The 23,119-nt window shown below is 41.8% G+C and overlaps 2 protein-coding genes across 12 annotated transcripts in view; one reads left to right on the forward strand and one right to left on the reverse strand.

Moving 5' to 3' along the window:
• fcho1 (FCH and mu domain containing endocytic adaptor 1) overlaps positions 1 to 1,027 on the forward strand; it is a 35,151-nt gene extending 34,124 nt beyond the window's left edge. The window contains exon 27 of the mRNA XM_017420366.3: positions 30 to 1,027. Coding sequence (XP_017275855.1) covers positions 30 to 58 — 29 coding nt within the window. The 3' untranslated portion in view covers positions 59 to 1,027. The remainder of the gene's footprint in view (positions 1 to 29) is intronic.
• rfx2 (regulatory factor X, 2 (influences HLA class II expression)) lies at positions 718 to 22,327 on the reverse strand. 11 transcript variants are annotated; one of them, XM_017420547.3, is made up of 18 exons: positions 22,170 to 22,327; positions 13,816 to 13,924; positions 13,075 to 13,164; positions 11,485 to 11,561; positions 10,711 to 10,981; positions 8,385 to 8,459; positions 7,408 to 7,589; positions 7,118 to 7,237; positions 6,601 to 6,722; positions 6,287 to 6,405; positions 4,409 to 4,521; positions 4,160 to 4,311; positions 3,864 to 3,961; positions 3,330 to 3,479; positions 3,030 to 3,238; positions 2,800 to 2,953; positions 2,663 to 2,705; positions 718 to 2,527 (listed from the first exon to the last, which is right to left on the reverse strand). In XM_017420547.3, the coding sequence occupies exons 2-18, from the start codon at positions 13,921 to 13,923 to the stop codon at positions 2,415 to 2,417; spliced, it is 2,196 nt and encodes a 731-aa protein (XP_017276036.1). In that variant the 5' UTR covers position 13,924; positions 22,170 to 22,327; the 3' UTR covers positions 718 to 2,414. The 11 variants fall into 11 exon arrangements, with proteins under 11 accessions (XP_017276036.1, XP_017276040.1, XP_017276037.1 ...); XM_017420551.3 differs by having other exon boundaries at positions 2,386 to 2,527; positions 11,485 to 11,558; XM_017420548.3 differs by lacking the exon at positions 22,170 to 22,327 and adding an exon at positions 21,598 to 21,806 and having other exon boundaries at positions 2,386 to 2,527.
• Positions 22,328 to 23,119: the final 792 nt, after the last annotated feature.

Here is a 23,119-nt window from a genome sequence, read left to right on the forward strand (position 1 = left end):
TGAAGTTGATTGTTTGTTTTCTCCAACAGGGAAGTACATGGCGGGCTGCTCCTTGTGACGAGGACTGTGGGATTTCTGAACAGCTCGCTGCTGCAGATTCAGAGAACTTTGCACTTTGTGTGAGTTTGAGTCGAGACTGGTTTCTCTCGCTGCGACTCAAACCTGCAGCCCAGGCTGTGGAGGGCGTCCTGCTGCTTTAGGACCAACCTGTTTCTTCTTCTTTTCCTCTAATTTAGAGTGAGTGAGTGAGTGAGTGAGTGAGTGAGTGAGTGAGTGAGTGAGTGAGTGAGTGAGTGAGTGAGTGAGTGAGTGAGTGAGTGAGTGAGTGAGTGAGTGAGTGAGTGAGTGAGTGAGTGAGTGAGTGAGTGAGTGAGTGAGTGAGTGAGTGAGTGAGTGGTTCTTCAGAAGAAAGTCTTTCCACTGAATCTTCCTTGTTGTGTTCGGTGTGCCTTTGTAACCAGAAACTGAAAACTGAGCTCTGTGAATTTCAGAAGAAGAAAAAAAAAAGTCTGAAAATGACAAATATTACAGTCTGAAGCTGAGTTGCCATGGAAACCAAGATATTTAAAGGATGTAAATACTGTATCTTTATAGCAACCTGAAGGATCAAAGAAACACGTTCAAAGGTCTTCTACCAAACTGTAGGAAAATAAAAATAGTTTATAAATCTGACATTTTGGCTTTTATTTTGATTTTAAAAAGGAACTGTGTTCAAACTTTTGGGTTTACAACAGTTTATTACACATTGTGACCAAGTACAAAATACAGCTGAACTATGCAGTTTGTTACAGACCATCATCTGTCCTCGAGCTAGTTAAAGAGTCAAGAACAGGTTTAAAAATACACAAATCATGGTTCAGTATACTTGTAAGAAGAACCTAGTTCAATAAAAAATAATCCTCCGCCAAAAATCTAAAACGGCTTTACAAAACATTACAAAGTACACGTAGGAATTACTCTTTCCAAAGCACTTTAAGGCAAATTACTGTGACAGGCACGAGTTACAAAAAGCCTTAAATAACTTTCATTGCTACAACAAAACCATCTGAGGGCGAAAGAAACCAAACTAATTACAAAGTCCATCAAATCAAATTAGTTCATATAAATACGATTTTTTTCTTGTGACAGTTTAGAGGTTTACTGGAGGCAGAAGGGCCGCAGTAATAACTAAATTTAACACATTTAACAGTTGAGATTGGAAACAAATGGTCACTTGTGTCTCAGTCTAATCAATAACAACAAAAAAAAACATTTTCTTTTGACACAACGTGACCAGACAAATACAGCATCAGAAGATTAGGCAAAGGCCACGAAGCACGCACTTTCTACATCATATAAAGATATATATATATATATATATATAATTTATTAATGACATTTCCCAAATAAAACAGTATTTCTCCCATCCGATTCACACAGGATATAAGACTTAAACTGAGCAACAGCTTGAGGTCAAAGTATCTGAAGTAGGGGAGCGCGTTGGCTCAGATGCCAGCGAGAGGCTTTTATTGTGACGGGCTTTTGGCCTACAGGTCCGGAGCTCTAACGTTTATTTAACATCCCGTCTCCATTACATTGATTAATCTGGAACCGTTCCAGCTAAGTGTCCTCCGACGGCTGCTGAAACTGGTGGGAGGAACGTGCGGAAGTTTTTACAATAAATAAGGATACAAACTTGTGGCTGTGGTGTTTCTCACACTTGCCTCATGACATCTGAGCCAGACTGCACACAGAGTAGAAATATTGAGGTAAACAAACATGTAACGCAGCCAAGTCCTTCCTGATTCCTGCCCGACACAGAGGAAACACTCGGCCAAGCTGGTGGAATGATAGAAGGAAGAAAAAAAAAAAAAAAAGTCCTTTGGGTTCTTCTCTTCTTTGACCTTTTTTCGCACGTTTGCTACAAGCTGATAAAGAGGCAACAAGGAAAGCACGCCAACACCCGATCGATGTTTTCAAAGGTGCTCTGAATGTTTGAGGTTTGGAGACGATACATTCATACTGTGGTCGAGGCACAGCTGAGGGGCAGGGACACAATCTGTAGTGGTGGGTTCAAAGTTAGCAATCTAAGGCACTCAAATGACACCATGGCACGGCTAACCCAAAACTGAAACGAAACGGACAGAAAATGGATCACAAACGCCACCACTCCGAGTTATACATCCAATAAGAAGCTACTGCACAGAAGAATTCACAGTTGCAACAAGAAAAAAAAAACAGCTGGATTTGTGTTACACCCCCGTGAGTTAAACAAAAAGCAAAATAAAAGAAGGGAAAAGGTTTGTTTTTATAAAAGCTGGTGGGGGAGGGGGGCTGATGAAGCTGCTACACCCTTCTCTATTTACATCACACACTCACTGCTGAAGAAGGAAGTGCTCTTCTGACAGAGACGCTGGTTCCTGTTGCTTCGGGACTCACATCTCCTGCAGAGGGTGGCTCAGCTCGATCCTCTCCCTCTTCACAGCTGGCTCAGCTGGACCTCTGGATGCTTCGCTGCCCAAATTCATCTCATCTGAGAAGGACGCGTCTGGCAGCACAGAGAGGAGACGTCAGGAAAAACTTAGAAACAGAAAATCAAACGCTGACGCAGTTGTTAGATAAGAACAGAGTGACAGACGGACGGTTTGCTGCTGTGTTCAGCAGCTGCCGATGAGCAGCTTACCTTTTTCGATAAGCGACGGCATCATGGAGCTCAGGTCACTAAACTGTAAGAGAATTTTTCCAACAAAACTATTTTCAGTCATTCCATCATTTTTCTGTGCTCTGGTGTTTTTCTTATCGGAACCCGGATGATCTTACCTCTCCCATGACAGCGATGGGAGTTTCTCCAGTGGCCTGAGCCACGCGGTGCTCCACCAGGTAGAACATGTACTCATCATAAAGCAGGCGGATCAGGTGGAAGGAGCCGAAACTAGCAGCGCTGCGCAGGGTCAGATCTCTGATCACCATCGAGCTGCACGAGGGAGAGATGTCTCAAACTCCAGCACATTCTGCAGCCTATCGTAAAGAGAACTCCTCCCTCCTCATACCTGTAAAACGACCACTTCAGCAGGAACTGGCGAGCGGCTTTGGAGAAACTGGGGCTGCCCTGGTGAGGTTTGAGGACCTGAGAGACCACGTTATCCAGCCAGGTGGCCCACTGGTCCAGAGAGCTCTGCTGCTGCAGGGTGACCTTAAAGTCCTGCTCCAGACGCTGGACCACGCTCTCGTCACACTGACACACCCAGGAAGCCTGCTCCTGTTAGACACAACAAACACGCCCAGGCTCAGACAGAGAAACCACAGCCGGCGGGGAGCTGACGCACTCCGCCGTCATCCCAGGGCTTTACCTGGACGTTGGCGAAATCCACCCGGTTGAGGTCAGAGAGCATCTGGTTGATCTGAGAGGTGTTCTGGAGGACGGCGCGAGCTGCTTGGGCCAGGTGGTTCAGGCTGGTGTATCGCCTCAAGGTCTGAGCAAACGCACTGACCACCGCCACCTACATCACACATTTAGAGTTCTGTGTGAGTTACAAGCACCTACTGCACCAAACTGCATCATTTTCCTCATCAATCGGAGCAAAATACTAAAACTAATGAACAAAAGTCACTGAGTACGAGGAGAGGGCCTTTAACAGTGAGGAACAACAGATATTACATCCTCAATTAACTGAAAATATTAAAGATGAAACAGTATATTAAATTATGGATGTTTTTCTATCAGCTTCTCTCTTCTTCAGGGGTTGCCACAACGAGCAAACTCGCACCAAACGTTTGGCAATTGTTTGGCGCCGGATGCCCTTCCTGCTGCAACCTGGGCTCGAACCTGCAGCCTCAGGATTACAAGATTCCACCGAGCTGTGTGTGCAGCGTTTCTTACTTACCTTAGTGCGAACAATCTCCTGAGGGAAGTTGCTCATGGCGTTAGTGAGCCAGCCCTCCAGACTCTTGGCGAAGTTTCGGATGGCCTGAGTGAGAGTGCCTGAAGAAACAGAGCAGCCGTCAAGAGACTTGAAGAGCTTCTAATCTAAGCTCTGGTTGGTAGTTTGAACTGTTTCTTTGTGAACATTCACAACTGAAAACATTTGGTTGCTGGAGAACTCATTTTCATATCCAAATGTTTAATAACAAGAAGTTGTTTAGTAAGACTCAGTTTGACAGAAACAGCAGAGGTACTGACTGGGAACAGGACGCAGCACATCAGGGATGAGGATCTCCACCAGTGCCTGGTAGAGGATGTGATCACAGCTTCTCATCCACAGTCTGACTGGTTCATATTTACACAGAGATATCAGCTTGTCTCTGGGAATCACGCGCTCCAGGTCGTCGTCGCTGCAAGCAGGGAACAACAGAAAGCTGAGCCGTCAGTTCAGATCCAAACTCAGGCGACGGTATGTTTAGGCGTGATGTCGGGGAGTTCTGGGGCGACCTGCTGGCGATGGTCGTGCTCCCGTCACTAGGTGGCGGTGTTGAATTCCAAAAGGTCTGCCAGAGATTCTCAATGTAGTGGAAATGGAGATTCATCACCACATCCAGAGTGGCCTGAGAGGGAGGAAGAGGACGAGGGGGAGGGAGAAGGGGGGAAACATACAGAGATGAACCATGGCAACCAGACACACAACAAAGTTTCTCCAGCCTCTCTCACTCTGGGTCCTCCTGGTTAGACAATGAGGCGGTTTAAACACACCTCCCTGCACATTAATCATCAGGAGAATCCTGCAGGACACATCTACGCTTCAGATAGGTTTTTTTTTCTTTTTTAAAAGCTTCATAAAGCAGTGTCCTGAACTAACCAATGACAATGTGTTCCTGTTTGAAAGGAAACATAAAGGAAGCTGATCTGCGATGATTCTGAAACATTTATACATGCAGATAAAACACTAAATCCAGTGCAGCACAAGTTTTAAACGCCCTGTTCTTTAGACCAAACGAATATTTACTCATCTGTTTTTATTTTATTTTTGCCTTTAAGCAGTTCAGTAAATCTTGATTTTCAGAATCTGTTGTGCAAAATTCCCTCTATTACCACAGATTCTCTTTCTCTCTCTGGCAGGACGAGCACTTGCTGCTGGATCTTGTTACACGGCAGCGTAAGCTTCGATCACATGATATGTTTTTGCTTCCTCTCCTGCCGTAGCCATGGCAACCGTGTTTACAGTTGCCCCCAGCAACAGGTCAAACACAGGACTCCAAAACAAAGGGAAGAATTCCCCATTCCCTCTGAAACAAGCACATTTTCAGGACACACAGGAAAAACAACATGTCTAAAAATAAAAAAGTGTGGAAGAGAAATAACACGTGTTCACATGCAGAGTCACAGCCTGCAGCAGAGCTTCCCCGATCTAAACTTCTCGTGTCTCTGCATTAACACGACAAAATCGGGTGGTTTACAGTCTGATTTATTACAGAAAACGCCTCATAGTTTAAAAAATGACTTTAATGAGGCCCGATGCCTGCTCTGACCCCAGCTGTTACCATGACTTTAGTAAATAAACGCTCAGTTTCTCCTCAGCCAAGTGCAGATTAAGCTGTAAACTTGTGTTTTGTTCTTGTGGTGAAACTTTAAAAGATTTCTGTCCTCACAGGTCAAAAAAAAAAAGTAAAATGCATAAACATTAAACACGCAGAGGCAGCGAGAGCTGTGAGAGTGACAGACAAAGACAGGAGCTCATGAGCCTGTCCACGGACAAGACAACACAAAGGCCTGAGGGGAGCCCGCCACAAAGACACCGAGATGTCCACCCAGCACGCTGAAAGGTTAATTGGCATGTCTTGAAAGCTGTGCGGAGATGAAAAGACGGCTGGAACAAAAGGAGTGTGGAGAAGCTGAACAAGGGGAGGGCAGGGATAATATGATAAATCCAGAGCTTTGCAGCTTTAATCGCAGCTTCTGTCCTGGCTGTAAAGTCTTAAATTCTTATGTTATGCATTATTTCTACTCGTTGCCAAAGTTTACACTTCTGCCGGCTCAAACTCCCAGGTTTAAAAAAAAAGACTGATTATGCTCGGCAGACTGTGAAATGCTGTTGTGAAATTCTCCAAAACTTCTTACAACAGATTTTCTGTTTAGAAATAGGACACCTGTTGACTGCTGCTCCTTGGTTTCCCAATGATCCTTTAAAAAAAGGCCCTCGTTATGACATTAAGAAGGAATTTCCAGCTGCTCACATTAACTCATACATGACTTTTAATCTGAAAGTCAATGTAGATCTCTGACAATTTACTTCTTTGCATACGGCTCATGGTTACAATCCGCTAACATGTGATCAAGTATACAAACGGGAGATAATGAGCAGTGTGAGTTCACCTCGCAGTGGCCTCTGTAGAGCGTTTGCAACTTCTTGATATCGGCCATGTTGATGCGCTCAGGCAGAGGCTGGGTGCCCAGGTCAGGAGGGGGGAACGGAGGCAGGGAGTGGGATGTATCTGCATAAAGAAATGTACAGCAGTGTCACAAAAATATACAAGACAGATCCCATAAAAAGCACATGAAATGAACAGCTTGTAACGTGTGTGTCAAAAAAGGAACTTTTAAAAGTTTTGGGGTCAAGCCAACTTGTGGCAGTAACAATTATGAGTTTCTACAGTGACGGGTAAGTCAGTGTCAGCTCTTGTGTTTACCTATGTACTGCTGGTGGTGTTGGCTCTGAGCAGCCACTGACTGCTCCGGGGTGCCGCCGCAGTGCTGAGAGCTCCCACACAGGCTGTCAGACATGCTATCCACCTTCTGCAGAGGCTTGAACCTGTGCAGACAAACAAGCACAAGCTGTGCATGTTAGCTGGCTCACATGATCTCGAATAAAACAAATAAAAGGTCTGGGATTAAACAGATCTGATCATTTAGGCCTCGGGTGAAGTTCCTGCAGCTCATTGCTCATAACTAGTTGTCAAACCTGATTGGACCAGAGGAAAAACGAACTTGGATGGAATAAAGAAATCTAATTATATTTATATTTCTGCTGAGTGCTGGCCCTGATCACTGCTTTCACTGTGCGATAAAATAATTTAAGTTAACTTTAACAGGAAGTTTCACTCACTTACAATCACCTTCTCCAGGACAAATATCTCTGTTTACAAACAAACAACACATTTAATAGAAAACAGCTTGACACTGGGAGGACTTCATGCCGGGGCTGACCTCTGTTTCTGGTGGACAGGCTGCTGCCTCATGGCCATGTACTGGGTGTCCTCCTGCAGCCGGTTGAGGGGCGAATCTGGCTTCACCCGGATGCCATAGTAATGATACTTGGAGTTGCCTCTGATGGACACAGTGAGTGGAAAGCCAGAAACCAGTGAGAAGAAGCCTCGCCATCAGTGTAATCACTGTTATTACCCTCTGCTACCAGCAAATCTCCAATGTCTATGAGCATCATCACACTTGTCACATCTATAATAGTTACAGAATTACAGTCATCAGCGTCTTCCTACCTGGTGCCGAGGCGCCGGGTCCTCAGGCCCATGAAGACGGAGCGGATGAGTTTCCCAAAGGAGGCAGCGTTGACCGGATCCAGTTTCTGTTCTTGACAGTGCCTCAAGTAATGGTTATACAGCGAGCATCGGGGCAGGCTCACTCCCTCCGCCGTCTCATAGTTGTCCAGCAGCCACTGCAGCTAAAAATATACAGAAAAACACAGACACACCATCAGCCGACCCCAGGAGATGAACTCCTCTCTCTGTGCGAGGCAGCAAAGGAGAGGAGCAGTGAATATTTTAACATATCAAAAGACAGATATCACACACGTCAAATCACACAGCAAACAACCGGCTGTTTCTGAACAGCAGGCGGACCACTGCGTTCATTCTGTGGTTCTGTTCAGGCCAGGGACTACACTGACCAAATCAAACATTTATCTGCAAAGATATATTTGTAAATACTTTGAAAGACCATGTCAAAGAATTTGCATTTCCCATTCACTAATCGGGCAAGAAAAGGAACTTTAATATAATCTTGAACAATTTTGAAAATAAAAACCACAACTGAGGTTAAAAGTTGAGGTAAAGACTCTTGACTACAAGTTTTTCTGTGTGACACAAAAAATCTGAGCTGAAATATTAGATAAAAAACCATTTTCATTTATTTAAAGTTGAGTAAAAGCTTCTTGAGAGCAAAAGACAAACCGGAATAAAAGCGTTTGTCTCATTAAAAAAAAGAGAAAAGCATTAATTCATGCAGAGTATCAAAGTAAACATACGGGATCAGTATTTAGGAAACCGTAAAGGCAAACACAAGCACAGGTTAAGCATGAAAACAAAATGAAATAATTAATGCATGTCAATGGGACAGTGCAAAGTAGTTAAGCTAGCGGCAAACAGTGTGTCCAACACAAGCAGAACACAGAGCCCAAAGCTTCAGCCTTTCTCTTTTCTCTCATTTCCTCTCCAAAGAAAGTTCCTTCTTGACTTACATGGCTGTTGAGCAGGCTGCTTTTGTGACTTGCAATTCCTTCAGACTTTTGGAGGTTTTCAATCGCCATTTCAAGCTAAAGAAAAAAACAACAACCATGCAAAACAGAAAAAAACAGGATATAGAAGGGGGAGGAGGCAGGAGAGTGAGAGACATAAAAAGGGAAGGGAACAGAAATAAGCAGGGATATAAGGACAAAGAAAAAGAACACAGAAAAAAAAGATAAAGGAAATAAGACTGTTAGTGAGCAGCCACATCTCTGCATTTCCATTAAAATCAGTCAGTGTTGCAGCCAAATCTATTATTGGCTGACAAAAGCATGCAAATCAAGGGACTCATGGGGTTAAGCTGTTCACTGAAGGCTTCAGGTCAGACACTTTAAAGTATGCAAATAGAAACAACAGACAGGGCCACAGGTCACCTCAAGATTTGGGACAGAGGGTCAACAATGCCAATCATCCCAGAGTTTGTCAAACTTCAAAAAGATATATATTTGTGAAGCTAAAAAGAAGACAGTATAAATTGCTGCTTCGACATGAGCCAGTTGAAAATACACTCACATTTAATTCTGTCTTGGATGACCAAAATAAATTAACTAATGAAGTCTGACTAACGATTGAAGTGAATGACAAAAGCAGGAATATTCTGTGGAGTAGTGGAAGAAAATCAAGTTTAAAAAAAAAAGATATAGTAATGCTGCCAAATGTGAGACAGAAGAAAAGGAAAAAGAAGCAGGCAGTGGTCCAAGCCTTAAGAAGGCTCCAGAGGGCTCTTGGCCAAATGGTAATGAGCCCCAGGGGTTTCTTTGTTTCATAGGGTGCTCAAGTGCCTGTGAAAACCTCCGAAACAATGCAGTGTTGAATTATTTAAGAAAGTCCTGCTTCTGCAGGCTCACAGCCTTGCACCACTCTGTTCTCTGTGGGTGTTCATACAAACGGACAAGGCCTCAACTCAGGTTGCAGGTTCCTGGGAAACCGAGTCAGGATACAGGTACTGACAACTGCTTCTATGAAACATATAGCATCTGGACTCTCTACGAGAGTTGTGAAAAGGAGATAAAAAATGTATTTCTCAGTATGTTCAGCATTTCAGAGGTAGAATCTCACCGGGCTGTGATTGCTGGAGACTAGATGGAGACTAAAAGTTGCAAGAAAATTGTAAGAAAATAGACAAATTTTTGGTTCAAGCAACCAGTGCACTGAGTGGCCACTTTTTGAAAATCACAGCTTACTAACGTGCGCACAACTCGAAAAACTGTATTCTAGGCTGTGCACATTATTTTGTTGTCTACCTCTGCCCACATCATTCCCACCTCGGCTCACTTTGTGCTCACCTCAGCAGCCAACCTCACATTTATAAGATAAGATAGAAGGATTTTGTTGGATATGTCCTAAAATAAAGGTAAGTACTAAAGAGCTACAGAGGAAAACCACCTTTATCGGCTGTATCAAGCCCATGCCATATCGTGAATAGTTTATTATTGCTGCACGCTCACAGATTAAATTACACTACACCCAATGAAACACTTGCTTGAAGCAGTTAAAACCATCTCGGGCTACACATAGATAACTACTGACATCACGTGAAGGAAGTGCTCCAGCCCTCTGGAATGGGCGGAGCCTAGAAATGATACGAGTGGACACTTCCTTTGTTCGGGGCTTCTGCTTCCGGCTTCATCCTTAAATTGTTGTCTACAGAAGTCCCAGCGCTGGTCCTTGTATTATTTCTCTGCCTTATTAGAATAAATAGATAAACTTAAGTTATTTTGTAGCGTCATCTTTAAAAGGGTATATAGTTTGAGTTGTCCCTCCCCCTGGGGTAAAAGGACCGGAAGTGAGCTGAGGATGCTCCTTCGGCATCAATTTGGACCACTTTTTTACATAATTATTGTTTATCAGCAGTGTGGGTTTTAGTCGTGGACATGTCTTTTGTCAGAGGAGAGTTTGCGTGCAGGGGGCAACGTACAGCTCCACCTCTTGAGACGGGTTTCAGACGACCGCAACAAAACTGAGAGGAGTTCAAGACGGATTCTAGATGCCAGCGACGGCTCTGTGGATATCTTGAGAGGAAATATGCCACTCAAAGTATTTAACATGTTCAAAACTCAAGCCTCTGCAACTCGTGCGTGGAAATTAAGAACCCCTTTGAACGTGTCGACGCATTAAAGACCCCCTCATGAGTCGCAAACAGTCACAGCCCAGTACCTGCCTGTAGCAGTCCTTTAGATTTCAGTGGAGGTGTAAACTCTGATTCACAGTTTCAGTTTCCTTTCCTCTCTACACTTGTTCTAATCCTACCACAGTAACAGCACGATGTGCGTTGCTCACCATAGCTGAGGAGGAGCGTGATGAATGTGATATGTGGTTGCGGCTTCCCTCCATGTTCCCGCCATGGATCAGGTAGGTGCTGCCACTGGAAATGATGTGGCTGCTGCCCACGTCCATGGCAATGCCGACCATGCCATGGGGGGGCACGCCGCTACTGGCAGAGGAGACCACGGTGGTGACGTGAGTTCCACCAGCCTGAGAGTCAAAGTAGGTCCCCCCACTGCTCTGCCCATACAGCTGACTCTCGGGGTTATAGGAGTAGGCTGTTCGACTGGGGGAGAGATCCATGGAATTAGCATGCAAGTACATTTACCTTTCATATAAAACTTTTAGGCGCACTGCTCTGCTTAGGAAAGAGAATCTGTATAAAGCAACTGAAAAAGAGCATAAATGATGTAACAGATAATTGTGTTGACATGGACAACAGTATAACTAATGTCATCCAAATATTTATTCACGCTGGAGACTTAAATCGTTTAAACTGCAGGGGTGGGGGGGTCTTTTGGCTCTAACTAGCTTTGATGGCACAGTGATTACAGCCACTTTAAAAACAGTTGGTCGTGACACATTTAAAATGATCAGAAAAGAAGTCTGGAAAGTCTTATCTGGCATGTTGTTTTACATACACCACCTACTGAAGCTGCAACTAAAGTGGAGCCAAATATTTGGAGCCGTTCTGTGTTTGATTTAAAAGGCAAGATTTTAGATTTTAGTTTTCTGATGCGAGTTAATGATGTGAAACATTTAGGAGTGTAAAACTATAACAGTGCTTACATAGTTCCATTGGTATAAACAGCATCTCCACTTTCTCCTACATACTGGACTTGGGATGGGTAGACATGTTGCACCTGCTGCACATACAAAGAGTCAACAAATAACAAATAAAGCAGTCCGCAATGTTAATACACCGGAGAATAAGGAAAAACATGCAGACATGTAGGTGTTAACATGCAATAAGGTGAAAATACTGCAGCTCAGAAAAAGTCTTTTTATATGACAGCATATAAAAAGGAAAGCTGATACAAAGAAATAATCTACATTTTACTATAGCCTACAAATTTGTAACTGAACTGATTCTAATATGATCTGAAACAGATGTGATTCAACAAAAACAACGCTGAGATGATGTTACACAAATGGTGATTCATGAAATGCTAATAAACTGTCGGGATTTGGTTCAAGCCTTCAGGAACACCACTCAACATGAAACACTGAGACCCAGAGAGAATTCCTCATCTCACACTGTAAAAAGATCATTACGTAGTTAAAACCTTTAACACTAATGTGTAGAAAACCTTCCACTGCTGTAAAAGGAAGTGCTACATCTCACTCTCTCTGTGAGTTGCAGTCCGAATGTTTTCATATTTTTGGTCCAGCTAAACGTTTAGCTGGAGACAACTTTCCAAATTCTCTTAAAGACAAAATGTTTCTGGTGATTCTAAGATGGAGAACAGAGAGATCAACCAGGATGTTGCCTCTTACAACATTTTTTAAAAATGAAGCTCTAGTGCTGGTTTAAAAACAGTTTAATCTGTAAAGTTCCTTGTCTTTTTTAAACCAAAGATCTGCCTTTTGACCAGAAAAGAGGATATTATAGCAGCACCAACACAACTAACCTAGAAATATTTAATTTCATTTTTAAAAGAACAAGGCTATGTGCGATGTCTCCTTAGAACAAATTACAACTGTTTTTTGTTAGAACGTTCAAATAAAGCAGCAGTTTAAATAAAATGATTATTTATGTATCTAATCTTTCACACCATTCATCAGTCAGAACATAATAATCAGGGTCACTGTTTGCTGCTGGGTTTATTAACACAGTTTGATGTTTTACATTTTTTAAAACCAGGATCATGTTAGAAACTCTGTTTACCTTTTTATTAGTACCTTTTTTTTTTGCTCTGGTGTTTTATTCACATATACCTATTGATAGTACTGAAACAGGGGACAGTACAAAACCATCTGGAGGCTCTGAATGGTGTATTATTGCTGCCATGACTGGCATCATATAATGTTGAAAACAAGCTTTGATTACGATGCAACTCCAGTATTTTGTCACGAGTTAACAAAAAGCCTAACTATCATTTTACCAGACTGACTGTTATTCAATCTGAATAAACAAGAAGAGTCAATAAGTAATTTTACAAGACAAAAAACAGGCTGTCTGTTGGTTTTGACACCCTTGTTTTGATTATTTTATTGGCAGGAATTTAATCTTTTCCCCACCTAAGAGTAAAATCAAACGCAGCGTTTGCTGACTGCTACATGAAAGTAACTCTTGAAATTAATTTTGAAAATAAGCCCGTAAGTGGAGGGGTGTTCAGATGCGCTCAGAGCTGTACAGGTATGCAGAGTACTGTGTACCTGCTGAGGGACCTGTTGGACCCTGGATACTGAAAGCTGTTGTACTTGTCCTCCTTTCTGAGCTGAGCCTGTGGCTTGAACCAGCACCCTCTGTGTGGATACAAGACATAACTCCATTACATAGGTATGAATGTTCGATCACACACAAACACGCTAATCTAAACACACAGCAGGCAGCACAACACGGGCAGACACCCAGAACACGACACTTATCAAATAAAAGTTTATTATGCATAAAATAAATAAACATTCATTTTATTCAAACAAGCCTGACATACAAAGTTAAATAGAAGTCTGTAGAATTAAGGATTACCTTTTAAAGATAATGGCATTATTATATCTGGGTTTTTTTTTTTACATTTATTAGAAAGCAGCAGAAACATACGGGAAACGTGGGACAAAAAAGAATATTTTCAACTCATGTGGAGTGCAACCTAACCTTATGATCATTAGGGAACTCCTTCATGCATAAAACAGATACAAGAAGCATCCCCTGAGCTGAAGGTGGCAACATAAGTTAATGATAAATCTAAACTTTTAAAACTGTATTTTTTGCTTGTGTGATTTGTGATACTGAGCTATAGGCGGACTGGAACAGAGTTTGTTGAACTCTGTTCAGTCGGGACAGTATGCGCTAAAGTTTTTGGTTTCTTAAAAATGAAAACTTTTCTGCTGTGTTGCACATGTTGACAGCCTTTGTCCTGTCGGTTTCTTGGCAGCGGGGCGGAGGTGTTACGGTACCTGCTGTGAGGCTGGAACAGGCTGTACCACAGGAGCCTGGGCTGATGACGATGACCGCAGGGCCGCCACACCAGTCGAGGTGTCCGACGCTCCCTCCGAGTTCTGCATGCTGGAAGAAGAAGAAGAAAAGACAAAGTGGAATCACATTCCAAACTACTGAAATATCTTAACAGGTACAAATTAAAAACCAAAGAAAAGAATGTAAACAAAATACATGGTTAACTATGCTAAAAAAATGCTTTAAAGGCCCAATCTTTCTTTCAAGGAGCCACTTGAGCATTGATGTGCCTCAGGGGGTTTCTAGCTTTGCCAAGTCAAGCTGAGTCACCAAAGCTCTCGCAGACCCAGCAGTTGCCCACCTTCGGCTGTAATCAATGGCTCTGTCTGCACAGCGCTACGCAGAAAGAGCCCTGCAGGCAGAACAAACCCATGTGGAAAAGTTATATTAGAGAAGCTCAAATTACCAACAGGACTAAACTGATTCCCGAGGACCAAACCCGCTGCTACTACTCTGCTTTCCACTGGGTGACAATGTGCACAGCATAGCAAAGGGGAGCTAAAAATGGAGCGACACAAAGGCTCTTTTTTAAAAGACAGAGAGAGAAAGAGCAGGCGCGAGGCATAGACAAGAAAAAGAATGGAACGGTAAGACCCCCCCACCCCCCAAAAAACTTCACAAGTTCAACACTTTACAAGATTGGGGGGGAGGGATAAAAACAGCAGTGGGGTTTCAGCCCCTGCTAAGGTCTTGACGATATCCAGCGTTGGTTTCAAATGAGAACTGGTCTCAGAGGACTCCAATAATCCAGCTGATATGAGGAAATTCCTCAATGCTTTGTAAACGTTTGTCGGTTGCTATGGTGAGGAATCCATGACGACCACCACAACTCCAACCCCTCACTCCTCCACGTTCGCTCACCCCTCTTTTATTAAGCTCTTCCACAGGAACTTTTGAGTTCAGCCACAAAGAGAAGAGGGGGAGGAGGATCAGAATAAGGGCGAGGGAGATACGGCCCAGCTGGGGGTGGGCTGTACTGATGAGCAACATGGAGAAAACCCGGGGCTTCAAGAAAAGTCAGGAGGGAAAAGAAAGAGTTGTGAACATAAGCTCATTACAGAGAATATACAACCTGCTCCAGACATGCAGGGAGTCAGATCACTCAGTGTTTTCTCTTTGGCTGTGATAAACGTGAACAACCACCCAAATCTAGGTTTTGATCTATCCAATAATTTCAGAAACAGACTTAACTGAAATAAGAATAGGCAAAAATCATTTTAATTTGAGATTAAAAAAGAAAATACGGACGAAAAGAATTGAAGAAACTCCACTGGTCGTTGAAAGAAAGTAGTTATAAGTAGAACAACTCAGGATTCACTTCCTCTTCAGTGAAACGTCACAGAGTCGTGACCACTGAGTTTCCCTCTGAATCACCAGGAGTCTTTCAGTTAGTCCTCAAGCTAACTCTGGTAGCCATAAACATAAAAAATATAAGAACATATAACATGGTTGAGACATGGAACAATATTTCACCTTTGATTTGTAAGTAATCTAAGCACAATAGCAATAAAAGTAACCATTATTCAAAGTTACTTGCACACAATTTACACAAAAATCATGTTTTTGTACCACAAATATAAATGATCAGAACTAAAGTGTAGATTAGATAACATTTTAGAGAGCAGTAACTTGTAGAAATGTGGATTTTGAGGACACTACTGAAACATAATCAAAGTGTGTCACTTTAGGTTTCATTTTCTATACGTGCACAAAGATGTTGCTCTGCTGACATGACCTATATAGTTGAATTAAAACACACAGTACTTCATTCAGAGCACAATCATTGTTACACTTACATGTGAAGGCTTTTATATCCCATTTCTTCATACCTCTGTCAATAAACAACTAAAAGTCTATTATCAGAACAAGCTGAGTTATAAATACATTTGTAAGAACCCCGTAATTTTTCTCTATAATTGTCAATTTTACCAGAGAAAGTAACACAAGCCTGGGGGACTGCTTTATGGCAATAATGAGTGGGTGACATGGTGAGATGGGGATCAAAAAACAGAGCACTGACCTGCATGTTCTCATCCATTAAGCACTGGCTTAAATAGGTAGGGTGAAGTGTGCCAAATCATTGAGTTGGGGGAGAAAGAAAGAAAGTGAATCAGAGCTTAAAGGAGTCTTTCTGCTTCATGTTCAGGGAAGGTTAAAAGCCATACAAATTCCCCACCAGCCGCTCAGAAAGCACAAAGGTAGAACGCAGCAGGAGGCACAACACACTGCCGTAAACCTAATACTCAGGACAGTCTGCTGCTAAGACCCGATCCCTTTCACCTGCAACACAAAGACGACTTCATACACGAGCCTACGAGCTGTGCTTTCTGCAAGCAAATCCCAGATGAGTGATCACAACATGACAACACCTCGCTTTAAGAGCTACCTGAGTTTCACAAGTTTCAGAAAAACAAGAAAAAAAGACTTTTTAAGCCTCATAAACTGGTGCTAATGCCGCAGTCAGTCATGTCAACACCAGATAAATAAACAAATAAATAAGATGGCTGTCACTGACATATCAAACTTAAACAGGGCTCAATCAGAGAAAAACACATACAGATGTTCAATTTAAAGCAGGAACACACAGTCTCGGCTCGTGTTTGCTCTGGCCCACATTGTTTGCAGAGCAACAACGGTTGCTAGTGGCAACACCGTCCACTCCCGTTTCCAGGAGCCTGTTGCTATGCAACCAACAGAATACTTCCCAAACCAAACAATGCCATCCCCCCACCTGATTCCTCTATCTCACGCTAAGTAGAAACTTACAACAATAAATACGATGTAAGCTATTAATTTCAGACATGGAGGGGTGGGGTGGGGGGTGGTGCTGGGAGCAGAGCTATTTTTGTCTTGAAGCCATGAAAAAAAATTACAGACTTCTTACTGGCTGCAACTAAACTAAGTACTATGAGAAAAATTGCTCTGTTTTTTTTTTTTTGAGTACTTGGTGTTCAAAAGAGGGAAGAATGAAAGACATCAAAAAGACAACAGTCTGCTTTTATAGCCTCTTTGTACTCGTGCCGTCCAAAAACAAAGCTGCCAATACTACGCTGAGCCAATCCAAAGTTTCCTGGGCAGATGAGAGGGAAAAAAGCTCAGTGGATAAAATAAAATATAATTATTAAAGGTGACACTTACTGCTGTTAAACAAACACGGGGCAAATGTTTCATACTAAGCAGGTGTAGTCCTGTTTATCGTTCACATTTTTACTAAAAAAAGAAGAAGCAACAAGTCAGGTTGTCCTTCATATTTTAGAATTTATCTATTTAGTTAACCATGTTATTATTTTAAATTACTTCGATATCATTTGTGGCTTTGATTTTACTGAAAGAAGTTAAAAGATCACACAGGCACACGTTCACACAAAGAGCAAATTAAGATATGATAAGAGATTTCCACAACAGAAGCTGTTCTTCAAGCCTGTCTCATTAATTCATGGCTAATCCAATCAAAGCAGCTCTTAGGATTTGCAGATGGCAGAGTTGGGGGGGGGGTTGACAGAGAAAAGCGGCACCGACCACTGTCTCTGATCCAAGAATACTCCTCCCCTCCCCACCTCTGGTCATCAGCACAACCTGTCCACTCCGTCACCATGTGCGCTGCAAGCCTGACAGCCATGGAGAGAAAGATCAAACTGTTGCCATGGAGACTGTGTGTTCGCCTAAGCTTTACACTGGCCACCTCCTCCCCCAACGCCCTACCTCGTATAACCCTTTCCAAATTTCCACTGCCCCCCCACCTCCAGCCCTCATCCTTCAGGTTTCACATCTTTAGATGGAAGACTGAAGAGTTGAAACTGTGTTTCTGGGAATTAAACTTACAAAATCAGACAGAGAAAGGAAGTGGCAAAAAGGGTAACCACACTAAACCGATGCGTGGGCATGCTTTTCCATCACAATTATTCTCTAATGTGAATTAGAGAAGCCACATTAATGACACACACAAAGAGCATAATAAGGAAATCTCTGTGTAAACAAAAGTCATAATACACAGATGTTAAAAAAGGAACCCAAGGAGTGTTTAAACACGTGGACTTTGGAGTTTTATTTCTATTCGACGCACATCCTGCAAAGATGACATCAGGTGGCAGCTTGCTGACTTGATGTTGACCGATAAACCTGAGAAAGGCGTCATATTGCACTTTAGGAGCGAGCAGCGATACGACCTGGAAAATCAGCAGATTGGAGGTATACAGTATGCTTTCAAAGGCACCACTTGACACTACTTGACAATGACTCATTGGTGCTTTAAATCTGGGGCAGATCTGTTGTTCGTGTTTGAATACTGCACCAGGCTGACAACCTACCTTTAGGCTCAATTAGATTAAAGGAGGAATTGCTTCTTGAATTCACATAAACACTGCTGACACAGTTGCCATATGCTGTAGCAACGTTATTAAATTAACTTACTGATATCCAGTACTGACCACACTGTAGTCGAGACTGTGGTTTAAACTAATGTAAACCCAGATATTTCTGCTCTATTTGCAATGGGTGAAAACAGAAAACATATTTAAGGCTGTGAATTTCTCACATGAAAGGAAAACTGAACTAAACAGATATAATAATTCAAAAAATCGAATCCAGGTCAGATTCTAACGTAAACAGTTTCCACATACAACAGGGAAACCTAAAGCATTTTAAGCAGTTAGAAGCCTAAAGAGACACACTTCAATATGATTTAAGATGTCTAAAAAAATATTTACATGTACGCTTTATTTATGAATCATTATCAGAGTAGTTTTTTGTTAACAGTAACTATCAAACTACACAGAATCTACACCAAGATGAAAATTACAGAATACACCTCAAACTGTGGTGACAAGAACATGATATACTTTAGACCACCAGGACACAAATATATGATTGATTTGTGTGCAGACATGATAATAATTAATAACAATTAACTGTGCTGCTGATAAATACCTCCCAGAAGGATTATTGTAAAATGGACCATTGCTCTAAAGGCGGTGTTAGGACACCCACCTGTGTACATCCACTGCACGTCAAAATTATCTTTTTTAATAAAAGACAACAAAAAGTATCCACCTAAAACTACTGTCTATCTGTCTTCTTTTACCAAAAGGTTTAATCTAGCATCTGGTTATTACTTAGCAGTAGGTTTACACTAACAGAGCTCCTCTTTGTTGCTAAATAACTATCTCTTTTTTAGCTTAAAACTCCACAAAAGAAAGGAAAAGTGTGGAGCAAATGGGGGTCTGCTCCTGCCCCTGCCTGAATAGGAGGAAGGGGGGTGTCATTGTGATGCAAATGTCTTCTGTTTGTGGCAGGAAATTTAATTACCAGTTGTGTAGCTATGATACAAACAGGTGTAATGCAAGGAATGCTGCCGATGACACATACACTCAGGAGGCAACAGACCGAGAAGCATTTCATTTCACAACAAGTTTCAGCTTGTTACAACCACACGAGGGCAAATCAGTGGCTGCATCTTCAGATGACAAGAGTTTCTTTGTATCCCGGCAGCGGAAGCCAACAGTGATTTACAAAAATGTCTGTAGTTGAACAATTTATCGCAACAGTTAAACGGTTTTATTTTGAAGAGACGGCAGCTCGTCACTTAAAAAAGAAATGAATGAATTATGGAGATCATGAAACTGTAACATTTCATGTGTTCAAATGACACTGTTCGTTTCCACTAACAAGTCCCAGGAGGTGTTTTAGGTTTTAGCTCTTCTGTTTTGCTTTGTGATTTCCTGATATGACTTTGACTGCAGTTCTGTGATAAACTGTTATAATCAGACAACAGTATGTGTAAAAGCCAAACAGGCTATAATCTGAATATGACCGCCTGTAAACTGTAACGGCAAAACAGATGACAGTCATCGGGCTCGGGTCTATATCGGGCTACTGGATGGATGGACTTCTTCCCAGGCCAACAGTGGGCCTCATCAAGATAGCTAAATTCAGCACAAGCAAAACACACCCTCACTAACACAACACACTTACACACGCACGTTCAAAATTCACACACACACACAGACGTGTGATCAAAAGCTGTGTCAGGTCACCCGCTGCCCCAGAGACCACTGCAGTTGTCCAATTCATAGCCAAATACAGGGGTCCATTAAACACACAACAGGTGACGACGCAATTCAAAAATCACAAGCTGCTTCAGAAACTGCAGCTGAGGATGGGAGGAAAGAAGAGGAGCTGGTCAACAGAAGTCGAACTTTCTGTGTTAATAATGCTAATGAAGACAAATATAGCAACTAAGATTCAACACACTGACACAAGGCAGGTTTTCCACAACAGAAAATAATAATAAAATACATTTGTCTCCACTTTGACCAACATTCTCGCTCAGTTTTCCCTTTCAGCATTTTTTTTTCTTTCTGTCATGCTGATATGAATTAGAGATATGCACTGCAGCCACAAAGAGGACAATAATAACCAGATCAAAAACCCAGACTTTATAAAGAAAAACCCCTTTCCTTCCATGACTTCTGTGTATTTGTATGACAAGTTGCTATGTAAACACAACACTGTTAAACTCTACAGGGGGGCAGATAAAGGTTGCACAGTTTCAACAGAATCATCTCTTCGTTGTCATTTTCATTTATTTTTGTTGCTGCAAAGAATGTCTGACCAGTAAAAGTTTTTTGTCCCCCCAAAAAAATGTTTGTATACCTCCTCAAACCGGTGAGGTATACAAACATTTTATATTTTTATGCATTTATGACCTTTTTTTCTTTGTTCGGGCTAAATAAGGTCATTTTTAAAAAGGTAATTTGATTTTCTCAGGACCCCTCGTGGTACTTCATGACCCCAACTTTGGGAACCACCGCTCTAAAATGAGCTTTCCAATTACGCATTTAGGTCTAGATAATAATTACGAGACCTACTTTTGGCCCCTTATTACCTATAGGGACACAGATACTGGAATTCATTAATAAAACATCAACTCCCATCCTGTGTAAGATGAATATAAGATGGAAAGACACATGTTATTAGTTGAAGGCACATTCACGCTGCAAATAATCTTCGTTTTGCTTCAACAGCCAGCCAAGAACCTGACAAATGTCTCTGAGATGATGCTTTGTTAGAATTAATGCACAAAAAGAAGTAGGCAACGTGCTATTAAAACTAACCACAGACTCATTAACTTAAAATCGCAACGTTTCTCTGCAGAGTTGTGGCACAGATGAATGTGAATCTTTAACACTTTAACAACGAAGAAGAGTAACTGAGAACAACCTGAAGATTTTAGTCTGCTCAACACATGATATTACTAAAAGTGGACAGATCAAGAGATAAAAACCTAATTTTTTGTAGAAAACTGGGAGTAATACAAGCCATGACTGAATACATCCTTATTAATGTAAAACACACTATGGAATAAAGTAGCCCAAGTTGTGAAATTACAGAAAGCAGCACTTTGAACTGTAAAAACAAGACAGAGAAATATAACAAAACCATCATCCAGTAGCACCACCTAGCTGTAACACATCTTGTTATTGTAGTTACTGGAAAATAATTCCCACAACTTAACTTCGTAAAGCTTGCTCTTGATGTGGATTGTCTCACAGTCTGATAAAAACAGAGATTTCTTCATTTTTCACCGAGAGACACCTCCCGTGAAACCGACCAGGCTTAGTGTGGCTGTTAGGTGGTAGAACTAGTTAAAATGTTAGAACCTGACTGTGTGTTTAAGACAAAACTGGGATTTAAAAACTCCTCTGGAGGGGGGTGGAAAAGCTTACGAGTTGCGAAAGTTGTCCTAACGTGATGCGATGAGGTCTCGCGGACGTTGCTGTCGGTTGGCCCAACAGAACCAACGGTGCCCGATTTTTTTACACCCCCACCTGTTGGAGTTCGGTTCCGACAAGAAAAAAAAAGGCTCAAGTTTTACCCTCGTTGCTGTGACCCAACGAGACCGAGCCGCGGCTGACGACGCGACGCGAACTCGCAAGCGAACTTCCACTCATGGCTGCAGCTGCCAAATTAGCTTTAGCTGCCCTCGAACTGGGAAGCCTGTGTGTGTGTGTTTGTGTGCGTGTTTGATGAGCTGGAAGTGCGTTCACGTTTCGACACCCGCTAAAACAGCGCAGCAACAAGTGTAAAGTGATGCTCCGGAGCGGCTGTAGTAGCCATAAACGCTTTCTGTTAGCAAACTGTGCCAGAAGGTTGTCGTCAGTTGAAGGAAGAGGCGAAAGCCAACTAGAGGATAAGTTTATGTGTTGTGAAGACGCGTTTGACCCCCGCTAGATTATTCTCCCCTCGAAATATAGATCGAACCAGTTTCTAAATGTTGTTTAAAAATATATATATTCACCTTTGCTTTCACAAAAGTTCAGCCCTCTCTCCCACTCGCTCGGTGACTTCCAGATGCTGCTGCTGCTGTTGCTGAGTGTTGCGCCCGTTGGTAAGTAACTGTCTCCACGGCTACAGTCACTATAGCGCCACAGGGTCTCGAGGCAACTGTTGCTACCCTTGGACGCCTACGTCACGGCCCTCACTCAGTGGGGGGAGGGTCCATGCCGAAAAGCTTTCCGCCCATAGACTTTAGTCTTTAGTTCCGCCCATAAACAGTGGTCTTTGGTTCCGCCCAGTTAAATAAAACTGATTATTAAAATTCAGCCACTAGGTGGTGCTGTTTAATAGGGAAATGTTTATGAGGCGTAAAATTCATTCATAAATCCACAAACAAATTTCAGTCTGTATTAATAAGATAGGAAAACATCTTAAAAAAACAATTACTAAACAAGACATTAACTGTTTTACAAAGATTCATAGAGTTTAATCTCTAATAATGTATTCAAAAATACAAAAAATCTGAAGGAGAAACAGTTTTGTAGTCGTGAATTTCTGCCACCCTTTTAATGATGTTATTGTGATTTGTTTTAGTCTTGTTGTTTTGCATGGTCTTAATAAGTGTAATGTTTTGTTTTTTTAAACTGTTTTAAATTTTTGTGTTAATGGGCCCTCTGGGGGACGCGCACTGCAAATTAGCCAAGGCTATAATTGTTATGATGTTATATGTTTGTTAATACTTAACACTTGTCCCTGAATAAATAGATAAGAAATAACAAAATAGACTAAATGAAATAAACACCAAATAGTGTATTATTAACATTTTATGCTCTGAATATATTTATGTATATTGCCCTAATTGTTGTAAATTGTTGTTCTGAATACACATCTGTTACTGTGAATGGATTTGTGGTATTTCTATGGATCTCAACTTCAAAAATCTAGAAAATACACAAATATTTCTGTTTTTTT

Source organism: Kryptolebias marmoratus, linkage group LG24, assembly GCF_001649575.2.
Source record: "Kryptolebias marmoratus isolate JLee-2015 linkage group LG24, ASM164957v2, whole genome shotgun sequence".
Taxonomy (NCBI): Eukaryota; Metazoa; Chordata; class Actinopteri; order Cyprinodontiformes; family Rivulidae; genus Kryptolebias; species Kryptolebias marmoratus.